Genomic DNA, 24,816 nt, shown 5'->3' with positions numbered 1-24,816 from the left:
CCTAACAATTCTTCTCATGGATGTCAAACTGGTATTTCAAATATTGCTTATCCCAGTACCTAACACATATTGAGTGCTTAATAAATGCTTGTGGACTTAAAACTAAACTCTCCCCTGAGACTTCTTTCTCTTGATTGGATTATGGTTCAGCACTGGGGCGACTTCCTAGGAAAGTCCTTCCAGGGCTCTAGTTAGCACACTCTTCTTCCTCAAATCATGTTACATTTACCTGTTTAATGTTGTATCCCCCCAAGGGAAAGTTGCTTCCTTGGGAGCAGGGGCTGTTTTTTCATTTTATATTTTACCACCTAGCATAAAGTAGGTAAAGGCTTGCTGAACTGAATTACTAATGAAGTGGTGCACCAGAGGGCTACTAACAGAGACAAGTAATCAGCATAGGTGTTTTCCAGTTGGGAACCAGGAATTGGAAAATGGAACAATATCCTCAAATTCCCCAATGTAGTTATGGCCCTGGGTTGTCAACAGTATCTGTTTCCTACTTGGGATGTGCCAAGAATCGGATCAGATGAGTAAGATCCTTTTAACAACTGATGTCTACAGTTGGAACTGTGAGACAAAATGGGGATCCAGTATTTACTCTCTAATGTCTCCTCACTTCTCATTTCTAAATTGCACTGACTGTGGATTTTTTTCTTAAAAACTATGGCTTTCGGGCACAGTTCTTCTCTGTTAAGGAAACATTTACTATCATTCTTTTATGTTCAGATGCGCAGCAAATGTCAGTTTTAAGTGCTAAATTAACCCTTCCATGGCACAAGCTTCCATTGCTAGAGCTCCTGTTTTCCTTTCAAACCAAACCTGCTATCGCCGTGATTGCTTGCTGGCCACTCAGGGTCTAAAACAATTCAGTCCCTTCTAGGGCTTAGTCTGCTGCCCTACACAATGATTCCCTTTACGGCCTCTCTGAGCAAGCCACTATTTTCTAACTTTGACCCTTTGTAGCTTGTTATTTTCAAAATGCTGTCTTGAAACCCATCTACTTTTTTTCTCTTCCTTTCCTAATTTGGTGCTTTCTTCATGCTGTTCACTTCTTTCTTACTGGAGAGCACAATATTCAAGAGTATCTTGTTACCTCAACTTGGTCCAGGCTGAAGGCCTATCTCCCAGCTAAATCTCCTTATCACCTTTAAATTATTTGGATCAGCTACATTTTAGACACTTAACCCTAAGTTAATTAGGTCATACCTTCTTACTGCCTAGGACCTTTATATGTTCAAATTATATCCCTGTGTCTTCTGCCATATTTAAAAAAAGATGTTTGACTCAAAATTACACCAGGATATAAAGTCTTATGCTGTTGAGAATATTCCCAAAATAAACAACCACCCCTTTAAGGAAGCTGTCTTTCTTCACATGGTCTACAATTTGGATCTTAGTGATAATATCTATATGTTTCTCTAAAAGGTTTGTTTGTTCTAACATGACAAACAGGATTCCCACTAGACCAGGAATAAGCTTAATGTCAATTTTGGATTTAGAATTTATCCTAATCACTACCAGCATACTACAGAGGAGAGTGCATAGGACTGGCAGTCAAGAAACCTGGATTCAAGTTCTTATTCTGCTACTAACTAGCTGAGTGATATTTAGGGCCTTATTTTCCTCACATGTAAAAGAAATGGGTTGGACTAGGTGATGTTTTTAAGGGTTCCCGTCTCAAAAATCCTATTGCCACTTTCTATAATGTTGATTGAAATCAATGCTGACTTGAAGAACTGCAGCAATGGTGTACAAATTCATCTTCTTCACTCTCCCCATCAAAACAAAAGTAAAGATAAGTGTTTTCGAAAAAAACAGACCAATGTTATATGAAAATTGTATCAGAGTATTTCAGTGATTCTAGGAGATATAGAAGCAAGGTTAGCGGCTCTTACAGTTTAATTTAGGACCCACTGCCAAAATATTATATTCTTAATAGTCACCTGACACTCTCTTTGTATGTGTATATACATACATGTATGTAGATATGTATATATCATCATTTCAATAAACATAATTCTCACCCTGCATACTCACCCATCTCCCCAGTTACGTCTTTTAGCACAGGTAGGTGACTAAGCAGATCAAACTGGCTCCGGAGTCAGGAAGACCTAGACTCAAATTCAGCCACAGACACTTCCTTGCTGTTTGACCTTGGACAAGTCATTTAAACTGTCTGCTCCAGTTTTCTCAACTTTAAAATGAGGATAATAATAGTACCTTATCCCCTATAGAGGCTTAATAAATCCCTCCTCGCTGCCTTCCTTCCTTCCCACAGACACACAAACATCTTGCCAGATACCTCAAAAAAAGCTTGTAGACATTCAGGTTAAAGGCAGTATGGTTCAAAGGAGAGTGAAGAAAGTGGGTGAATGAATGGGCAGTTAGGTGGAATAAGTCTGGCTAAGTAAAAAGAGTGGGTAGAGAAAGAAAAAAATATAGATGCATAGAATTAGTGGCTAGTTGGGCCGAAGAAGCAACCACAGGATACTAATGTAGTGAGGATTTTTTTTTTTTGCTAGAAAATTAACAAATACTTATATATTAATAATTTCTTTGAGAATACAATAGATGACAATTCACACAACTATTAAGGCTAAAATAATTTTTAAGGACCAAAATACGTTCAAGAATCCAATCCTAATTCAGCATGATGAGTGATGAGTTAAGAGGGATGATTCTTGGACTAATAACCATCAATTTAGGAAAGCTGTATTACTACTGAGAGTGGAAAAATAACAAGCAGGTGTACTTCTTTCTCATCTCAGTCACAGATTGGTCCGATACTATTTCTTTGCAGCTGATCTTTTCCCTTCTCCTTTCTTTGGTTTGCCTTTACCACGAAGTTTCTTTAGTCGCATTTGCTCTTCCTTAAAATCTTGATGTTCATCTCTGAGGAGAGAAAAAGAGAATGACTAATCAGTTAACTCTAACTAAAAATGGTAAAGCACATTCAAATAGCAACATTCTCTTTGGTGATTCTTGTAGGGTTCAAGTAAGTGAATACATGTAATATGATTTGCAAACCTTAAAGTGATATATAAATGATAGTTTTGATGATGATGATGATAATGGTTATCAATATTTGACTTTTTCTAGGGAACATGCCCAACTAGGTTTATGGAAAACACAAAGCAGTCCCCAAGTTATGAATAGGTTACATTTCAAAAGTTCATTTGTAAGTGAGTTGTTTTGATATTCAGAAAGCCTGTTCCCATAGAAACAATGATGTAAACTGGCTAAGCTTCTAGGCTAGTTTATGAGTCTATTTTACTAATGACATACCCGAGGTCTGTAATAGTAGTTCTGGATTGCAAATCCCCCATGACCCCTGAAATCTTATGTGAGACTGGAAGTCAGCTAAGGAAATGAAGGCAGAATCTAGAGGCTCTCTACTAGAAGCTGGGAAATTTGTTGCAGCATAGCAAGGAATATTAAAAAGCAAGAAAACAGGGAGGAAAATGTACAGGGGCTCCTGTAGTAATTGTGGTGGAGAGAACCATCAGGAAATGGCTCAGGTGAAAAAGCATATTGTTTTTATACATCAATGACATGTCAAATTAAAAAAAAAAAATGCTAGTGTAAGAGTTCTTGGCCAGAAAGGAGGACATGGGCAGGGAAGGATGTTGATGGTGGGAGGGAGCTCTGGTGCCACAGATATCAGGTTCCAAGGGTTGTTCGTCAGTGTGGATCACTTGTAAATTGAGCGTGTGTGTGAGGTGGAGGGCGGTCTGTATTCTAACAACTAAAAAACAATCCTCCAAGAAATGTTTGCTAGTTGTTAGGATATGTATTAAAATAGAACTAAAACTCTTTTGCAAATGATATTAATCTATATTTATTATATTTCCTAGGAACAGCATTCATATTTGATCCTAACATACAAAAAAACCTCAGCCAGTAGGAACCCTTTGCTTAGACAGCTGAGAATTTACACCTTTAAGCAACAAAAGTTGTTTATTTTAACCCATTTTTTAACTTAAATATTATTACATGCTTTCCTAACTTAAAAAGCAGAGGATAACAAACAAAATTATGAACCTCAGAGGATAACAAACCCTGATTTCTTAATGACAGTCATCATTATGAACATACATTATTATAATATACTATTACACAGTGATGCTGTGACTAAGGTCCAATTTCTTCCCTACTAAAAGGTCCCAGACTGTATTTTGAGAATTGTGTATTTTTTATAGCTTTTTTGTTTCTTTTCTTGCTATCAGGCTCTTAGTAGTTACATCTCTTGTTAATTTTTTTAACTATAGCAACTCTTCTCCTCCCTTCTAATTTGCTGATTCTAATTTGTTGAGAGCTTAGAAATAAGATAACCACATTTTTAAGAACTGTATGTAAAATAAGAGTCTACAGATGTAGGTGAAGGTCTAAGGAGTTCTCTTATGAGTGAAGTACATGCATTTTAATATATGGACTTTATGATATATTCATCTATCCTGGTCCCTCTGAGGCCTTCCCCCCTCCACTTCCTCCTTTTCTGCTGTAGTTAAAATATTTTATCACATTCTAAGACTTTCTGACATTTAACTTCATTGCAAGTTTTAAAATTAAAATATTATTAGTAACTAATAATTTAGTGCCAACACAACAGAAAGGCTAAGGCACATACTAAGACCATAAAATATGAATTAGAATCCTTCTGTCTAGAAGAGCGCTATGTAAGGTTATCATAATGAAGATAAAAGTTTATTTTCTAAGCAAGTTAAGTTGCAAAAACCTTCAGCATTTCATCCTATTGTAGACCTGAAAAATATGTGTTACCTAGCACCTAGAGTTATTAAGATAAGGTGGCCTTTCTGCCGTCCACTTCAGGATTCTGAAAAGAGTATGTTAGAGAGAAGATTACTTCCTTTCCCGTTTCCTAGGTAGCAACTCTCAAAACAAGCTGCCTGCTGAGGTGGAATAATTGAATATTGTTCTCTTTACCTCATCTACTTTCTTATAGTGTAGATATCCACCTCCAATCTTTATCTAAAGGCACTCATTTTAATCTTTACTCTGAAGTCTATAACAAAAACTCCCTCTAACATCCATATGGGTTAAAATGGATTGGCTCTGTATATTTTAAAATCAGGTTTACCTGCTAACAGACAATATATAAAAGGAACCTTACAGCATCTTCCTTTAAATCTCATTGGCTTTGTCAATATCCTAAATAACTGGGTTCACTTATTTTTTACAATTTGCATAAGATTACGCCATAATTTAAAATTAAATATAAGAGAATGATTTAGCTTGTCCATATTAGTTGACAGATTTTAAACACTTATTTCTCTTGTCCCAGGGGACTAGATATAAAAATATGCAAATTATTTTCAAAGGTAATAGTGGGGCACAGTGGCACAGATGATCAAAAAATCTGGATGATTTTTCATATACATTGTGATTGTTTTTTCAGTAGATTTGCCTTTCTATTTTGTTAAAACTATGATTAAAATAAGTTTGCAGTCACTTGGCAAAAATGAACTGTCAGCAAACAGAGACATACCCAAAATATAATGGGTAATTTGCCTCAGGTTAAAAATATTCTGTGGGAAAGCAACATGAAAATAATAGATATAACCATAATGTATAATATTGTATGATGGAACAAAGTAATTTCGTACTAATATGTTAAGTGTCTACTTTTCCTGAGGGGCAAATATATTCTCTTATTAATTCTAATGCATTAGCAGAAATAGCATATTGTTTTTGTATCTCAATGACATGTCAAATTAAAAAATGCTAACATAAGAGTTCTAAAATTTAAGATATCTGATTCTACCTCTCCTGTTGTCTGAGTCCTATTTTCCTTTTCCTATACGTTATCTCTCTCCGATGAACAAACAGGTATCAGATTCTGTTAAATTTGAATGTAAACATAACCCTTAATAGCAGTCTGCATCTTAATTAGAACAAAATAATGTATCAAATATGGTATAAAGATAATTAAATTGCCTAAACAGGTGGGTAGAAACAATAGTGCCAGGGAAAGCACCACTATAAGAATGACAGAGGTTCCCACACCTGATAGGTAGATCAGAGGTTGGGGCAAGAAATCATTATTGAGCTGAAGCTGCTGTCTTGCTATCAGTATTAATGAGCATATACACACAAACTTGGTTTGTCACAGTTTGCAAGCTATATATATTTTGAAGAAGTTTTTCACTTCCTTTCCATTTTATCTTTAAAAGTATATAAACACAAAGACAGGTGCCCTAAAGGATAGAAAGATTTTGAGGCATCTTGCCTGTATTCTCACCATCCCCAGTTTCTGTTTCTTCATTACCTGTAAAGACCAAAGAAACGGAGTTTCCTCATGAGAGCAAAATAGGTGTTGTGAGGGGGATACCAATCATAAGTCTCCTTCTTTTTGGCCAAAGGCTGTTCACTAAATAACTTCACTACTTTCATGGACTTGGAATCCGTGGGGCTGGCAACTTCTCCAAATATTCGAGCACTCAGGCGAGCCATTCTCACGGCATATTCTGAAAGGGATGACATCTCAAGAGAGAGCCAGTAGACAGTTCCTACACAAGCAGAAAAGAATGATAAACATGTTAGTATGAAATATTCTAGGACTGTCCAATAACCAGTTAGGAAAAGAAAGATGAGTCACAACGAATCATGCAAATTGGCAGAGATTTTATTGTGCTAGGAATTGAGAAACATTTGTGATCCAATATAACTGATTCCTTTGCACAATACTTTGTATTTATGATTTATGTTTTCTGTATATGGGGTTGTTATCTGCTACTGTCTTGCCATACTTTTTTTTTTTTTTTGCAATTAACTAGGTTGTGCTTAAATAAGCATTTAGTACATTCAAATTATCTTTTTTTTTTTTTTTTAAAGTAAGCTTGCAGGGTAAGGAGAATGGGGAAACAGATTACCAGGGTCACAATTAACACTAATGTATCTTCAGAAAACACCAACGTAAGCAATCTACAAAATAAATATGCTGACTGACATCTAAAGATTCAGTCTTTACAGAAAAATAATTATACTGTTGTCTTTATTATCAGTCCTTTGAACACTGTTCTTCCCAGAGGATTACAAAAGGCTCTGAAAAGTGCTAATGAATTATGAGGTCATTTAGCCTCTAGGTTACAAGACTGAATTTGGCCAGAATCATTTGGGGTTGAAATTAATTTGAGGAAGAGGTTGGCAGATGGGTTAGGTTGGTTGTGGTCCTATAGTTTTTAAGCGAACTAGCTCTAAAAGAACTATTAAAAAAACAAACAAACCCTCAAATACAAGATTTTTACTTCCTAAACAGTGACTATTCATCCTCTGAATTTTGATGTGATTCATTTCCACTCTGTATATTTTGCTTTTGTCCTATAATAAACTTCACTATTCTAAAATTGGGCAGATAGGTGATGCAGTATGAGTGCTGGGCCTGGAGTTAGGAAGAACTGAGTTCAAATCCATTCTCAGACACTTACTAGCTGTGGGATCCTGGGCAAATCATTTAATCCTGTTTGCCTCAGTTTCCTCATCTGTAAAATGAACTGGAGAAGGAAATGGGAAACCACTCCAGTATCTTTGCCAAGAAAACCCCAAATGGGGTTATGAAGACTGGACCACCACACTCCTAAAACAGTAACACTTTACCTCTTATGTCTCCAAAGACCTCAGTATTTCAGAAGGAAAACAGTTCTTATAACATTTTAATGAAGTAGATAAAAACCCCAAATACTAAAGTACATGTTACATAAAGACATACAGCAGGGTAGACACAAGATCCAAGTTATCTGCCACTAGAACTGACATTTCATACTAGATCAAAAGCTGGTAAGAGGAGTCACATATTCTTGGCATAAGTATAGCTATATGATGTAAAATTTTAGTAGGAAATTGAAAAATATCTGCAATATGTTAATTTACCTGCCACAGAGTTAATAATCTGGAATACTTGAAGCTAGTGTTTCCCTCACTGGCTTGGAGATGGTCCTCTGCCCACATAAGGGTGCACTGTCCTCAAAACAGGAAAAAGAAAGAACAACAAAAAGCCAACCCAAAACCAAAAGAAAAAAAAACAACAACCCCACTCTTGAAAACCAAAGGGGAGAAAAAGTTCCATAGTTAAAGAATCCACAACTCTCCCCAGGCTGTTACCTGTCCAATGGAGTGCCAGAAAACTTCCAAATCCCATCAGAATGATAGAGAGCAGGATTTTTAAACTAGGGGAGCCTTTTACAAGCCCATCTGAGGTTCACTAACCGATTTTAAAAAGTTCTGTACATACCTCAAAGCTGATTAAACTCACTGCTTCTGATTCCTTCTTATTCCCTACACTTCAGATTTCAGGCTTCTCTGAAACTCTCCTGATTTAACAGAGCCATCTCATGGTCAGCATGGGAAATCTGCCTCCCATTATCTTATTATCTCTTTTTTTCCCCTAGTTCAGAGGGATCATATATGGTTATTTCCCTATTCTCCTTTTTTACCATTCACAGCTAATTTAATTGTGTCTTATATAATCTTCCTGATAAGTACATACAACCTACTGCATTTTTTCCATTCTCTACTTACAACTCTAGTCCCTCCTAAGGGAAAACTTTGTCCTTCTCTGTTCCATTTATGAGCTAAAAAGCAACCAATTAAGTATAAGAGTAATGCTAGTGATTACCTTTAGCAAAGAAAAGTCATAACTTTATTGAACCAGTGTGTCAGCCTTTAAAGCTGTTGAAAGTGTCTAGAAATTTCCTACAGAATCTCCCCACATTTCCATCTACCTCTGCAAGTCTCCTTTAATGCACAGATTTAGGGAAAGAAAGAACAACAGAAGCCACGTGGTACAATATCTTCAATCTATACAGATAATAAAGCTGAGACTCAGGGGAGTCAAGTGATTTGTCCAAGGACACACAGGTATTACTAAATGGCAGTCAGAATTTAAAAGCAAGTTATCTGCCTTCAAATCCAGCATTATTTCCATTGTACCAATTAATATTGTTTTTCTGCAAGCATTAGCATTAAAGATAAATTATACTTCCTTCAAATCCAATATGTGGTTTGATTTATTGTTAGTGTTTCTGTAATGCCTAATAATGCAATATTGTTTTCTAATTTTTACATTGCGAATGTACAGTATTTTGGTCTATTATGTGTTTAAATGGGCTAGTCAATGTTACTAACAAGCCTTCCATGAAAAAAACGCATGAGTTAGAAACTACTGACCTGAACAAAATTTAAGACTCTATCACAAGCTGAGAGACTGTTTTTGTACTATACACACATTTTTGTTCCCTTTTCTCCTCCATAACAGGTATTCAGTCATTTATTTGCAGATACCTATGTACCAAAGATATATACCTTCATCCCTACCAGGTACAGTGCAAAGTTAACTCAAATTGCCCTAGGTGAGCAGTGCTTCCAATAATTCTAATTGAGGTTGTGGGACTATGTGTTTGGGGTGTGTGTATGAATGGAAGGGGTAACTCTGAGTTCTACCAATATCCTTGTCTACAACAGAGTACATGCTATGCATATGGGGCTGAAGAGATGGAATTTATTGTCAAGGAGCAATAGTGATTTCATTTGGTTAGAACAGAGTGAACTTAAGGAGTAATGTGAAATAAGGCTGGAAACAGAAGAGCCAGTCAGGCTATAGAAGGCCTTAGGTTAAAGAATTTGTATTTTGTCCTGTAGGGGAGAAAGATCCACAAAAGGCTTTTTTGAGTAGGAAGGAAACAGTTAGATATGGGACAATGAATGAATATTTTGGCTGGGTGGAGAACAGATCAACAGGGAGAGAGAAGGTAGGAGGCTATCACTATAGTTCAAGTAAGAGAAGATGTGAACCTGAAATGGGGTGATGACCGTGCATGGAGAAAAAGGGATGATGGATGAGAGAGATGTATAAAGTAGAATTAAAATGACAGAGCTGGAGGCCTAGTGAGAGGCAGCTGGAATAAGCTAGGAATCTGATGGGAAAGTGACCCACTGATTCTAGGCCAAAAGGTAACAAAGTTATTTGTTATATGGGAACGTGGTAAATTTGTTGTATAGGAACACAATAAATATCTGTGACACAACTCCCTATGATGAAACTAAGTTTTCCCCGCAAAGAATATATTTGTATTACAAAAGTTAGAATCTGAAATACAGGTTAACAAGAGTGACAGTGAAAAATGATAGGTCTCTTTCAAGCCCAAGTCTCTCAAGAGAAAAAAAAAAAGAATTACTTACACGACAGAAAGAAATGAAAGGTGGTGACCTGACAAGAGACAGTTTTTCAGTAAAGGGCTGGCAGAAATGTCTCCACTGGAGACTCACCAAGAACACAGAATACCTTTTCTCAAATGCAGAATTTTAGAATTTATACCCTGCATGAATACTAGTCCTTTAGGCCATCAACCTGTCACCTTTCAATAGCTTTCAAAATCTCTCTTAGGCCTTTTTAAGGGCAAGGAAAAGCTGTTTTCTATTGCATAATTTTATCAACATGAGAAGCAAATGGTACTTTGGAGAGAAATGTAGAAAGAAAACAGTAAAGAGATGGCAAAAGTCATTTAGATTTCTTCTCTCTCCTTTAAAAAAAAAAAAGGAAAATCATTCGCAGGAGCAGAACTTGGTCACAAGAAAAAGGTTCAGGTCTGACAATATCACTTCTGTCCCCAAAAAGCTCCAGTGGCTCACTACTGTTTCTAGTATCAAATGTAAACTCCTGGAGGGGCGGAGCCAAGATGGTGGAGTAGAAAGACGCACATACACATAGCTCCGAACCCACAACCCATAGAACATCTGTAAATAGCAACTCACTGCGAATCCTGCAGCACCAGAGGCCACAGAACATTGGAGCGAAGGAGATTTCTGTTCCAGAGGGACCTGCAAACCTCTCACTAAAGGTTCTTTGCGCCGCGGACTGGGAGCCAAGCACAGCCCTGTCATGGCCGTGGCACCGAGAGGAGAAGATCCAAGCGGGCTTCAGGAACGGGATCTCCAGCGGCCGCGCGGGTCCCTCCACCCACAGGTGACGGGGGTCGGTGAGAGGGTCTCTTTGGCGGGTCAAGAGGGGAGTGGGGTGCCCCCATGACTCAGGCCCCCTCAGGAGGCAGCAGCGGAGGTGGGAGCAGACCAGGGCTCCCCAAGCAGGCAGGAGCCTGGATCCATTGTTGAAGGTCTCTGCATAAACCCCCTGAGGGAACTGAGCCCATGAGGCGGCCCTGCCCCCATCTGAGCACCTGAACTTAATCTCACACTGAATAGCAGCCCTGCCCCGCCAAAAGCCCTGAGGCTGGAAGCAGCATTTGAATCTCAGACCCCAAGCGCTGGCTGGGAGGATCCGGAGGCGAAGTGGGTGTGAAGAGAATATTCAGAAGTCAAGTCACTGGCTGGGAAAATGCCCAGAAAAGGGAAAAGAAATAAGACTATAGAAGGTTACTTTCTTGGTGAACAGGCATTTCCTCCCTTCCTTTCTGATGAGGAGGAACAATGCTTACCATCAGGCAAAGACAAAGAAGTCAAGGTTTCTATATCCCAGCCCACTCAATGGGCTCAGGCCATGGAAGAGCTCAAAAAGGATTTTGAAAATCAAGTTAGAGAGGTGGAGGAAAAGCTGGATAGAGAAATGAGAGACATGCAGTCAAAGCATGAACAGCAGGTCAGCACGCTGCTAAAGGAGACCCAAAAAAAATGCTGAAGAAAATAACACCTTGAAAAATAGGGTAACTCAATTGGCAAAAGAGGTTCAAAAAGCCAATGAGGAGAAGAATGCTTTCAAAAGCAGAATTAGCCAAATAGAAAAGGAGATTCAAAAGCTCACTGAAGAAAATAGTTCTTTCAAAATTAGAATGGCACAGATGGAGGCTAATGACTTTATGAGAAACCAAGAAATCACAAAACAAAACCAAAAGAATGAAAAAATGGAAGATAATGTGAAATATCTCATTGGCAAATGTAAACTCCTGTTTGGTGTTTATAACTCATCACAAGCTGGCTGTAACCCACCTTTCCAGATTTACCATCCATTATTTTTCTTCCTGCCCTCTAGTTATCAGCCTTGTTTCTCATATATGAGTCCACCTTACACTCATTTCTATGCTTTTCATAGACTCCACCATGCTTGGAATATATTCCTTGACCACCTCCAACTCTTAGAATCCCTAGTTTCCTGTTAATGAGGCCTTTCTTGATTTCCCCCAGCTACTAGAGACTCTCTCTCCATCCCCATCCCCACAAAGTACCTTGTATTTACATGGGATATGTTTTATATTTATATGTATATATGTTCTTTCTTCCATCAAATGTAAGTAAACTCCTTGAGGGCAAGGCTCTATATCTCCAGAGCCTAGCACTGATGGATTGATTCAATGAAAAAGATTAAAGATAAGGGGGAGGAGGAGAGAGCAGAGTCAATGGAGGGTGGCTGTTGCTAAAGTATACAGTTGTCTTTGTTTAAGCTTTACATCTACTATAAGACAACCACAGTGCCTAAAGAGATTCTTATTTAATACTTCAGAACAAAAAAGTGGATTTTGGAAAATCCTAAGAAAATATTTTTAAAGTATTCAAAAATACATGGTGCTAGGTCTCTGTACCAAGCAAGACAAACACTGTTTGAAGATCATACTCTCTAGAGAAAACAAAGTTATTTTTTTGTTAAGCCCAAGAAAGTCCAGTATCTTTGATTTCACTTCACGTTCAATCTATGGTACTTAGGCAATTAAGGTAAATTACAAACCATGCTCCAAGAAACAGAAATAAGTATATGCTGGCACAGAAAAATAATCTGGAGAATTCTTCCTTTTATGATTGATAATGATTAACCAACTTTACTGAATAATAGAAAAACTAAAGACAGTGAATATATATGATTCCAATTCCATGCTTTGTTTTCTTATTTTTAAACAGGGGCAACCCCAAAAATATTTGCTCTCAAATGATCCCTTCTGGGGAGCAGCGGGTCAGACAACCCTCAAATCATAGCCCAATTTGTTCTCCTTGCGTCCATTTTCTTCCCTCTACAATCCATCCTCCACCTAACTGCCACAATGAATGTCAGTAAAACAGATGGGAGCATGACCTTCAACAGAAATCTTCAAAAGCTCCCTATTACTTCTTAGATAAAATACAAAATCCTTAGCTTGGCATTTAAATCTCTCCATAACCTGATTCCCACCTACCTACCATTTCACATTCCTCTCCTGTAAACATTCAGTCTCAAATTGGCCTGTTAGCTGTTGCCCGTGCCTAGTTTCGTGCCTGATTTTTGCATGAGTGCCCCCCATGTCTATAATGCAGTCCCTTCTCCCCTCCACCTGGTAGAATCCCTAACTTTTCTCAAAGCACAATTTAGTTGTCACCTCCTACCCAAGGCTTTTCCTAATCCCCTTCTGCTCTCCTTCCTGAAGTCCCTTTGTATTGCACACTTGTAACTGTACCACCTGTGTACACACGTATGTTGCTCCCCATCAGTAGGATGGAAATTATTTGATGGCTGAGGGCATCATTTTGCCATTGTATCCCCAAAGTCCAGCACGGTGCCCTGTATATAGCTGGCGCTGCGGAGTTGAATTCTGTTTTACTCTGTATTGCTTTACATGACAGCTTAGCATGGTGGATAGAGAACTACTCTTGGGGTCAGGATGAACTGGGTTCAATTCTGGCCTGATCCCTTCTATGGGAGACACACACAGGTCTACTTGTGACGCCTTTGCACATGCTTTCCTAAGATGGGATTTCCTAATTACGTTTCTCCTCCGTCACTCTTGGACTACGTTGATAGCTACCACCTACAGCGCTAACAGCCATGGCTGAGCAGCTTTATACAGAGTGTACTACGTTCCTGGCGCTCTCGTTGGGGAGTGGGTGTGCTACGATCTCCATTCGGGTTTGAATCCGGTCTCCAGACTCCGGGGCAGCAAGCCCAACAGGCAGCCTGGGGTCTGTCCGGATCTCGACAATCTGCGGCGAAGGGCAGAGCCCGGCCGGCCGGGGCGGGTCTCCCCGGCCGCAAGGCAGGCACCTATTTTCGTGGCGTGGCTTTAACACTTCCCGAGTGCTAGGGGCGCTCCCCCAAGGCCGGACGTTAGGCCTCAGAGGGCCGGAGTCAGTCATTCCCATTTCGTACCCAAGGAAACAGGCTCAGAGCCGAGACGCTCCGCTCCCGCTCTCCGCCCCGGGACTCGAGGCCCGCCCCCTCCCGCCCCAGCGCTCCTTCCACCGGCCACGCGGCTGCCCACGGACGCGGCGACTTCTCGCGGGGCCCTGCTCAGACTCGGGAAGGGCTGCTGGCGGCCGGCTCTTGTCTCAATCTGGGCGCCTCTCAGGCGTGTTTAGTGAAGTGCCTCGTCTCCCTGACTCTACACAGCGGCTCTCAGCGGGGCCTCAAGGTGTAACCTTCCCCGACCCCACGAGACCCCCGATTTCAGCCGCGCCCCGGCCACCCCGACACACCACAAGCAACCACTAACCAATTTAACAGGTCCGGGCCTTCCTCTCCAGTACGTCACGTCCTCTGGAAATCAGGTTCCCTCATCTCCGCGCCGCCCCCTCCCCCGCCAGTGTCTAGGACTACGCGGCCGGCCCCTAGGGAGAGCTCGTGAGGCTCCGTTTGCGCGTGCGCACGAGAAGAGGCGTGGAAAAACGCAAGACCGAGGCCGGCGAGCTAGAAGGGACAAAAGCCCCGATGAACGTCCCGCGACGCCTGGAGGTTTGGGAGGCCTGGGTTCGGCGCTTGCGCGATAAAGCTGGGCCCCAGGCGGAGCTCCCAGTTCTTCAGAGGCTCGGGCTGGACAGCCTGGGATGGGCTTACAGCACGCTTGGGCGCCGTTTCCATGGCTCCTGTTGAAGAGTGGAGCACCACAGCACTCTCCCTCCCCTTCCTTCTGTCTAAAGCAGCAGCAGCAGCCGCAATGGGGACACCCAAGTAGCGCTTTGATATTTGTGAAGCGCTCTGCCTTGCGAGGCACGCGGCGCTGGTCCAGCTGACATCCTGAGGTTGTTAATCTCCTTTAACACCTTGGGAAACTGAGGCACGGAGAAGTCGGGGGACTGGCTCCTGCAGTCTCTTCAGGGTTCCCCGACCTTTGCCCCGCCCGGCTCCGGAAGCGGTGGATTCCGCTCCTTCCAAGGCCTCCCCCTCCCCCCGCCCCAGCCCAGCTCCCTCGGGGCCTCGCCGGCATCTGCAGCGTCGTCACCCCCGCCATCCCCAGCGCTTATTAAAGGCTTCCTCCCAGCGCCTTTGGGCTCCTCCCGGGCCCCAGCCCCCTCCGTCAGCGGCCGCCGGCCTGGGAACCGCGTGGGAGCCGAGGCCGCGGGCGGCCTTCTCGGGCCCTGGGGAGGACCTGCGGCCGAGCTTGTCAGCACCGTGTGGGTGCCCTTGGGAAAGTCCCGACCTCGCCGGGCCTCGGTTTTCTCCGTCTGTGACAGGAAGAGCTTAGCACCTTTACAAAACATGGTTCGACTACACTTGTTTCTTACAGGGGTTTTCTTTTTTTTCTGATGGGGAGGAGAGAAAATAGATTTTTGTTAATAACAAAAATAAGAGTTAGGGCTAGAATCAGGGGTGGGGATCATCTCTAGAGTCTTTTTCCACTCTAAACCCTGTCCTGTTTTTCTTTGCCTATTTTTCTTTCTCAACCAGAGTCTCCTTCCTTCCATTTCTTCGTTCTGTTTCCTGTTTTGTGATTTGTTTCGGCGAAGTGTCATCTGTATACATCTTCCTGGATGTATGATACTTTCTATGCCTTACCCTACGTGATAGGTATGATGTCACTCAGGTGAGGAAACGGAGGCTTTACTGGCAGAGCTGGAACTAAGGGTGGTGGTTAGGACGTACATAGTACTTAACCCAAGGAAACTCCGACCTACAGAAGTTTAAGTAACTTGCAGGGGGGGGGGCACAACTGGGATCTGCCTAAGGCCGGATTTCAGCTCAGTTCTGTCCCGACTTGGGGTCCACCTCTCTGTCCCCTAAGCTGCCTCGTCATGGGACTGGAATGTTCCTTTCTTGTTTAGTGCTTGAGCCACTCAGGCCTGAAAAGGCTAGCTTCTTTCTCATTTATAATAATTTGTGTCTAATGGGATACTTTCTTGAAATGCTAATGATAGCCATGCCTAACCATGAGAAATCACATTCATCTTTAGTTTCTCCCGTTTTCTTCTTCCTTGAAATGGCTCCTTTTTATGTCTTTACAATTTCATGAACTTTTCCTGTAGAATTTTAGGTCATAGGATCATACCCATGAATACCTTTGAAATTCTGTCCCTGCCAGTACTATGCGAATTTGAATACATTTATATACGTGAGTATCTTTTGTCAACCTTTTAGTTCAAAAGCATGGTTAACAAATGAGCAAGGTTTAAGGATAGTCTCGAGACTAAAGGGTAGAAATAAGGGAAGTATTAGTCAAAGTATATAGTGTTTTAGGATTTTAGGAATTTTATAGATTTTAAAGGATAACTAATAGGAAATGAATGTTGCATCACAGATTTGACTCCAAAGAAGAGACCCTTGAGAAGACGCTGTAGAGATTAGTGTGGGATAAGTTTGGGAAGGGTCCACAAGTTTGGAGTGTTGCCCATGATGTCAGATTTTTTTTTCAATTGATTGAGAGAAATGATTATTTCTCTTATATTAATAACCAATTATTATTAGAGATATCCAGGATTTTTTCCCTTCCTCTTTTCTCATTCTCTTCTAGGTTAAATCAGCCCCTGAAGAAAAGGGATGATAATGAGATTGGATTTAACGTTCTCAATCTTGTTCAGACCCCACCCCTAACTGGAGGAGCTCACAATATTGTACTCAGGTGTGAGTGGGGGAATAGATCCTTTGTCTAGATTGCCTGGGGCTAGGGGTGGTCTGGGAGTGAGAGTGACACGAGGAAAGTCTTGTCCCCCCAGCCCCTTATTAGAACAGGTCCACCTCTTATTATAATATCCATTCTTCTCATTAATTGTTAACTAATTAGGTGTGATTGTTGTCTGTCAGGAATGCCCACTCTTCCAAGGACATAGAAGCATCAACAGGCTGGCCAAATGACTATCTTTTTAACACAGCCACCACCCTGGTGTAGGCCTTTATCACCTCATACCTGGACCATCAAAATATCTCTCAGGTTGATCTCCTTGCCTTGGGTCTCTCCTCACTTCCACTCAGCTGTCAGATTGATCTAAAGCACAAGTCTGACCATGTCACTTCCCTATGACTTCCAAGATCAAATATAAAATCCTGTTTGCCTTTTAAAAACTCTCATAACCTAGTCCTCACCTTTCCAGCCTCCTTTTACTTTATCACCTCCATGTACTCTACCACCTAGTGACTCTTGATGGCCTTCTTGCTGTTTCTTGAACAAGATACTCTATTTCTTAACTTTGGGAATTTTAACTGGCTGTCTCCCATATCAGCAATACTCTCCCTCCTTCCCTCTTTAGATTGTAAACTCCTTGAAGGCAGGGGCTGTTTTTGTTTTTATATTCCCAACACAACACAGTGCCTGGCACTTTTGTTGGTGTTAAGCTATTTTCAGTTTGTCAAACTCTTTGTGACCCCTCATTTGGGGTTTTCTTGGCAGAGATAATGGAGTGAGGCAAACAGGTTGAAGTGACTTGCCCAGGGTCATACAGCTAATAAGTGTCTGAGGCCAGAGTTGAACTCAGGAAGATAAGGTTTCCTGACTCTTGATCTGGCACTTTATCCACTATGATAAAATCCACTAGCTGAATGGAATTGAATTCCACCTCCTGGTTTCCTGGCTTCCTCCAACTCTGAGCTAGAATTTCACTTATTGCAAGAAGCATTTCCCAGTCTTCCTTAATTTTAATGCCTTCCCTTTGAGATTTATCTCCAGTTTATCATATATATATATATATATATATATATATGCATATGTATATATACACATATGAATTATATATAGATGTAAGTATGTATGTATGTGTATACATACATGTATGTACACACAAATACATACACACATGCGTATATACACATATAGATACATACATACGTTTGTACATAGCCACTTGCATGTTTTCCCACCATTAATAAGCTCATTGAGGGCAGGGACTGTTTTGCCTTCTTTTGTAGTTCCATTGCTTAGCTTGATGCCTAGCACACCACTACTTGTGGGACCTTATGTAAATCAAGTAATGCTTTGTGGGACTTAACTTATCTGAAGGTGAGGGTGTTGGACCAACAGCATTTGAGGTCCCTTTCAGCTCTAGATCTGTGCTCCTTTGTAACAAAGGATGCATCAGGGTCATGACCCTGACCCTCTGCAAGTAGTGAAATTTTTCCTTTTAGGTCCAGTTTTAATAAATCGTTCAATCTCATATCATAATGCAAACAAAATTCCCTGATTTGTTTATGAAAACATGGTAATTTCAAACATCGGACATAGGTAGCAAAAAATATATCACACATTGCTGAAAATTGCATCAGGTAACATTACCTCACCAGCTCAAAGTTCCCCTTTGCACTTAGGGTGGGGTTCAGTCTCTTTTCTCATTGAATTGCTCAGTCCTGAGCTGATGGAGAGGAGATCAGAACCTGCTGGCTTCCTTAGATTTATTTTCCATTACAGCAGGTGAGGGAAGATAACTCAGTCAGTCATGGATGGGTAGCATCAGAGGGCTTTTGTGTATCATAGCTACTGGATGAATAAAACCTCACTCTGTCCTTTCTGGTTCTTCCTCCTTGGTTCTGGAAATGACAGCTTTCACTGGAATGTCCCTGATTTGAGCTTTCCACTGAAAGACAAAGTCTCATGGTTGAAGCCTTCTAGCATTGAGAGATGAATATCTTTGAGGGTTGTCAGAGTCCAAGAGAAGGAGAAGAATGCCATTCTTGATGTTCACAAAACAAGACCAAAGTGTTTTAATTGGTTGGTTTGTTCAATCATATCTGGCTCTTCATGTCCCTATTTGGGGTTTTCATGGTAAAGATGCTGAAATGTTTTGCCATTTCTTTTTCCACTTCATTTTACAGATGAGGAAACTGAGGCAAACAGAGTTAAGTGACTTGCTCAGGGTCACACAGCTAATAAGTTTCTAAGGCCAGATTTGAACTCTGGAAGAGGAATCTTCTTGACTCCAGGCTCAGTACTCTATCCACTATGCCATCTACCTGCCCCATTCTAATTATATGTAGACATTAATTTTTCCACTGCTTCCTCCACTGTTCCAGCAAAAATAACAGAAGTTGTAGTTCATAGTTATGGCAATGTAAATGTGTGGTGGCATTGAAGCTATGTCTGAATTATCCCAGTCATGTCAGTCATCGGGGAAACATTTCCCAGTGGCTCTAACAGGCAGCATCCATTGAGACACCCCTCTACAGCTGCATTCCATACATACAGAGGGTCTTATTATGAGTTACCCAATCAAAGTTGACAGGGTTGGTGCCTTTTTTTTTGAAGGTATCTCACATGTTGGGGAGAATGGAGAGAACTAAAGCTGATAGACTTATGTAGGAGAAGGATTCCAGGCACTCAGACTCAGTTCTATGGATGGAAATCTATATACCTGAAGACCTCTCCAGGGAATCATTTGGCTACAGAAATAGCAATAGTGAAACAACAGAAGAATTCTTGGACAAGCAAAGGAATTCCTGGACCAGCCCTTCTGGAGAGGAGTTCATTAGTATGGAAAAGAATTCTCGGACAAGTAAGATACATAGCCAAGGAGAAACAAGGAACACAGCCACGATGTGGAGGAGAAAGTAGGAATTTTGCCCTTGATTAGTGCTTAAATTATGTGTGAAAAAGGGATTGATTCTTTAGTGACCCTAAGTGCTTTCCTCATTTAGGGAGGGGGCTTTAAACACTTGGTAGTAGTCAAAACCAGGACGGATTTCACAGGTGGGAAAGGGATCTATTCTCTACATAAAATGCTTTCTCCTTTTGGAAAGAAGGGTAGAGGAAGAAGGGTAGTCTTGACTATTTATGGGACACCTCCAAGGGGTGAAATAAAGCTTTTCTTTGAATTCGTTGTATTGTTATCATGGGTGCTTACATGGGAGTTGAGGGCCTCTTCACCATTTCTGTAAAGATCCACGATAGAACTACATTCTGCTGCTCCCAAGGGAGACCTTGTGTTAGGAGAGATGATCCAAAGAGAGCTGATTTGGGAGAAGCCTGCTTCCCTCACAAGTGTAAAGTTCTCCTGTGTAAAACTCGAGTGGGACTCTGGGCCACGGGCTACATCTGTATGAAAAAACAATGGGGGCAGACTTGGGTTTTGTTTTAGTAGTTGTATAACGGGGTTAGTGAGGATAACTGAATTGATTCCTGTTAAGTCTAGTAACAAGAGTTCAGATTTATTTAGTAGCTTAAAGTTTATAAAGTATTTTATTTACAATGACCTCGTGAAGGAAATAGTGAAAGCAGTGTTATCTCCATTTTGTATTGTGCTGTAGATGAACTAGGAGGGGGGACAGGGCTTACCTCTGTTCACAGATCTAATAAGTGATGAAGCAAAGACTTGAACTCCAGTCTTTTGACTCCATGTCTAGACCTGGTTATGATGTCTCTTTGGGGAAGACTTCGTACAGAGACTGGAGTTACAGTAATGCTTTCATGGATGGAAGCAATTTGGTCTAATTACAATGATAATAATAATAATAGCACTTACATTTTTCAAAATGCCTTATATATCATCTGATCCTCACAACAATCCTGGGAGGCAGATGCTGTTATTAGCATTGTACAGATCAGAAAATTGAGGCTGAGAAACTTTCCCAAAGTCCCACAGCTAATGCATGTCTATGGTAGGATTTGAACTGAGATCTGCCTTACTGCAGGTACAGCATTTTATGTCCTGCTCCACCTACCTGCCTCTAATTTAGTGGAGAACAGCAGAGAAGCTACTCTGAGCATGAGTGATAGACTGAGCAAAGGGTCAGAGATGAGAGACACAGTCCCCCAAGTAATTCAAGTGTTTGAAAAGTATTATAGAAAATGAATTTGGTTTTAAAAAGAATGAAATGATTTTGAAACCATTCTGATTTCCTCCATGTCTTCTCTAACATAACAGTTGTCAGTTTTTAGTGAAAAATCACTGGGGTGGAAGATAAAATGACTATTTTGGTTCAATTGTTGATAAGGAAGAAAAATTATTATCAGCCCATGACAATTCATGGAAAACTTTGCCAAACATTCAGTGTAAGAGAAATTCTGCTGAAATATATAACAATAGACTTGCTACCTATTTGCCATGGGATGACTCATATGGCCTGTCTGGGTGTCACTTTCCTCATGGACAGTATAAAATGAGGGTATTGGACTACATGACTTTTAAGGCCCCTTCTGGCTCTAAGTCTTTGACTTATAACTATGGGAACCTTAAATCTAGGTTAGAAACAAAAGAGAGAAGATAGAGACCTCCTGGGAATCAAGGTTCTGATTCCTGAAAATGATAAGGATATCAGTCATACCATATGAGGGTATAGAAAAGGAAAAGCAAGAATTCTGTTTATAAAATATTTCTATATCTGTGGTCTGTGCAATCTTACTGGTTTGAACTGGCTTTATGTAACAGATAGAAACCTTAAGCTTTTCTTTAAATTATAAGATTTTCTATCTAGGTGTGTGCATGCATGCGTGTGTGTGTGTGTGTGTGTGTATGAACGTGTGCGTGCGTGTGAACGTGTGTGTGTGCGTGTACAGTAAAACTAGGTGAGAAAATATGTAAGGGACACATCATCAGGTTTTCTGTAGTCAGAAGAGAATGGTGTGGGAATCAGGTGATACAATAACTGATATAGCAGTTTCAGGGGCTCCAGCTATGGGTCTGAGGAATCCTACCTGGCATGAAAGGGTTACCACCAAGAAAGCTAAGGGGGAGAAGGTCATATCTCCACCAGGGAACAGGAGCAGAGGGAAAAGCAAATTCTCTAAATTAATGAAAGTTCTTTGCCAACACATTCAGGCTGTCTTGATATTTATCTGTGTAATCCAGCCAAGCAGGGCACAAGGAGAATGATGCACATGTGCTCCATAATCTATACTTTCACCAAACTAATGCTATATCCAATATTAAATATTGTAACAATATGGTGCTTACATCACTGACCACTCTCTCTCTTGCCCACTCACACTCCCTTACCTATCTCGTCCTTTCTCACTTAGAATCTACCTTTCACTTATCTATTCATTCATTATCTCTTCTAGTTACAAACCACACACTTTTTAAAATCATAAAAATAGAGAACTTTAGCAATAAGAGACCTTAGAGACCTGCCTCGTCTAACCTTCATTTTATAGGTGAGGAAACTAAAACCCAGAGAAGCTGAGTATTTGAGTAAGATGATCTAATGTCATATGTCAATCTATTCTACTTGTTTGAGGGTTTATATTTAAATGTGTATACCCTGCATGAAATCCAGCTTAATTATCAGTGGCTAATGCTCTTGTATTTCTGTGTGCATGTTGTATATACCCAGTAGAAAATAAACTATTGAGAGCGGATCCTGTTTAGTTTCTGTATGGTACCCTTACCACTTAACACTTTGTGCAATTAGGCATTTAATAAATATTGGTAGAATTTAATTGTGTGTCTTTGTACATATGGGCATGTCCTCTGTACCATGTTACTTATTTATTATTATGGGGAAATGTTATTTGTAGGTGTATGATGTCTGTGTATGCATCTGAACTTAAGTACTATTTTATAGATGTTCTAGATTTATGAATATAGAACCTGAATTGTAGGTAGTAAATATTATTTGTAGAGGGATGATATCTGTGGGTGTTAAAGTGTGTGTATCTAAGTTTAAGTCCGTGTCACAGATGTTGCAGATTTATGAATAGAGAACTTGAATTGTGAATGAACTGCACACATAACTAACATTTATATAGCACATTAAGATTTGCAGTGTTTTACAAATATTATTTCATTTTATCCTGAGAACAACCCTAGGAGGTAAGTACTATTAGTATCTCCATTTTATAGCTGACGAAACTAAGGCAAACGGGGTTAAATGACTTGCCCAGGGTGACACAGCTGGTAAGTGTCTGTGCTCAGGTATGAACTTGGGCCTTCCTGACTCAGTCCAAGTTTCTATCCTCTGCACCAACTAATTGCCATTTTATACAATTTATATAGTATTGCTGACCTACCTTTGTCTTCCAGATAAATACAATGAAACAACAATCCTGAATGGCATACTTTAGAGAATAGTCCTGGAAGAATAGGAACTCCCTGGAAGCTTGTCCTGTCACCACTCAAGGCTTCATATCTGTCCCGGCCCCCACTCTCCTCCAACAGAGATCACAACCTCCATAATGGTCTTTTGCCATGTTGTCACCCGATTTCCCAATCTACTGAGTTCTCTACCCCTGGAGCCACTGTGATTTGAGCAAGATTTCTTGCTTATATGTAAACACATATACATTTTATATGTATTTGTATATCTATACCTCTGTATATATGTATAAATGCATGTGTATATACACACACATACACACATGAATCTGTGAGCTTGTTGACATGACTCCTCCCTCTAGTAGAGCCTTTGCTAATCCAACCATTCTTTTACATCCTATGTGACTCATGTCTCTGTCCTCCTAGAAGTCCTTAACAGGGAAGCCACCCGAAGAATCGGGGGTCAGTACTCTGTAGTTTTTTTTTTCTATTAATGTTTTCTGTTTTTACTTTACAAACATTAATTTTTTTAAAAATTATTTTTTGTTTTCAGTTTTCTACAATCATTTCCATATATCTTAGATTTTTTCCCCCTCTCTCCCTCCCCCTATTTTCCCCTCCCTCCCTACTCCCTCCCCGAGATGGTGTGCAATTTCTTATTTAAGTTCTATACATACATTCCTATTAAATACATCTTCACCTTAGTCATGTTGCATAGAAGAATTAAAATGAATGGGAGAAACCATAAAACAAAACAAAACATAATACAAGAGAAAATGGTCTGCTTCATTCTGCGATCTAGTTCCATAGTTCTTTCTCTGGATGTGGAAGGCGTTTTGCCTCAAGAGTCCATTTTTAGGTCCTTGCATTGCTGTGAAGGACTAAGTCTACCAGAAAAATTCCTTGCACATGAATGTTGCTGTGTAAAAGTTCTCCTGGTTCTGCTCCTTTCACTCAGCATCAGTTCATATAAGTCCTTCCAGGCCTCTCTGAAGTGTTCCTGTTCATCATTTCTTATACCATTACATTCATATACCGCAACTTGTTCAGCCATTCCCCAATGGATGGACACCCCCTTGATTTTCAGTTTTTGACCACCACCAAGAGAACTGCTATGAATTTTTTTGTGCATGTGGGACCCTTTCCCACTTTTATGTTCTCTTTGGGATACAGTCCTAAAGTGATATTGCTGGGTACATTTTTGTAGCCCTTTGGGCGTACTTCCAAATTGTTCTTTAGAATGGTTGGATCAGCTCATAGCTCCACTGACAATGAATTAGTGTTCCAACTCTCCCACATCTTCTCCAACATTTATCATCTTCCTGTTTTGTCCTGTTAGCCAATCTGATAGGTGTGATGTGGTACCCCAGAGTTGTTTTGATTTGCATCTCTCTAATCAATACTGATTTGGAAAATTTTTTCATGACTATAGATAGTTTTAATTTCTTCTTCTGAAAACTGCCTGCTCATAGCTTTTGACCACTTATCAATTGGGGATACAAACATTTATTGATTGATTCCACTTTGTGACAGGTCTCTTGTAACAAATTAAAATAACAAATTAAAACAGTTAAGTAACACTAATCATACAGTGACCTCATCTGAAAGTACATAACAATAAACGTTTCACATATGTAGATCCAACTCCTCTCTATTTTTTTTTTATTAACAGAAATCTATTTTCTCTCCTTTCCCTCCCAGAGGAGGGGGGAAGAAAACCAA

General features: G+C 40.3%; 1 protein-coding gene and 1 long non-coding RNA gene across 5 annotated transcripts; one reads left to right on the top strand and one right to left on the bottom strand.

Moving 5' to 3' along the window:
* Window positions 1–2,496: 2,496 nt before the first annotated feature.
* Window positions 2,497–14,526, bottom strand: MRPS33 (mitochondrial ribosomal protein S33). Of its 2 annotated transcripts, none has more exons than XM_072652555.1 (3): window positions 14,421–14,526; window positions 6,287–6,527; window positions 2,497–2,892 (listed from the first exon to the last, which is right to left on the bottom strand). In XM_072652555.1, exons 2-3 carry the CDS (start codon window positions 6,499–6,501, stop codon window positions 2,787–2,789), a joined length of 321 nt encoding a protein of 106 aa, XP_072508656.1. In that variant the 5' UTR covers window positions 6,502–6,527; window positions 14,421–14,526; the 3' UTR covers window positions 2,497–2,786. The 2 variants fall into 2 exon arrangements, with proteins under 2 accessions (XP_072508656.1, XP_072508657.1); XM_072652556.1 differs by lacking the exon at window positions 14,421–14,526 and adding an exon at window positions 7,888–11,409.
* Window positions 14,527–14,702: 176 nt separating this feature from the next.
* Window positions 14,703–24,730, top strand: LOC140533162 (uncharacterized). Of its 3 annotated transcripts, XR_011976816.1 has the most exons (4): window positions 14,703–15,406; window positions 15,593–16,253; window positions 16,653–16,762; window positions 19,371–24,730. It is a non-coding gene; the product is annotated as an uncharacterized lncRNA (long non-coding RNA). The 3 variants fall into 3 exon arrangements; XR_011976814.1 differs by lacking the exon at window positions 15,593–16,253; XR_011976815.1 differs by lacking the exon at window positions 14,703–15,406 and having other exon boundaries at window positions 15,413–16,253.
* The last annotated feature ends 86 nt before the right edge of the window (window positions 24,731–24,816 follow it).

The sequence above is a fragment of the Notamacropus eugenii genome, chromosome 3, assembly GCF_028372415.1.
Source record: "Notamacropus eugenii isolate mMacEug1 chromosome 3, mMacEug1.pri_v2, whole genome shotgun sequence".
Taxonomy (NCBI): domain Eukaryota; kingdom Metazoa; phylum Chordata; class Mammalia; order Diprotodontia; family Macropodidae; genus Notamacropus; species Notamacropus eugenii.
This window is presented reverse-complemented; position numbering and strand designations above follow the sequence as displayed.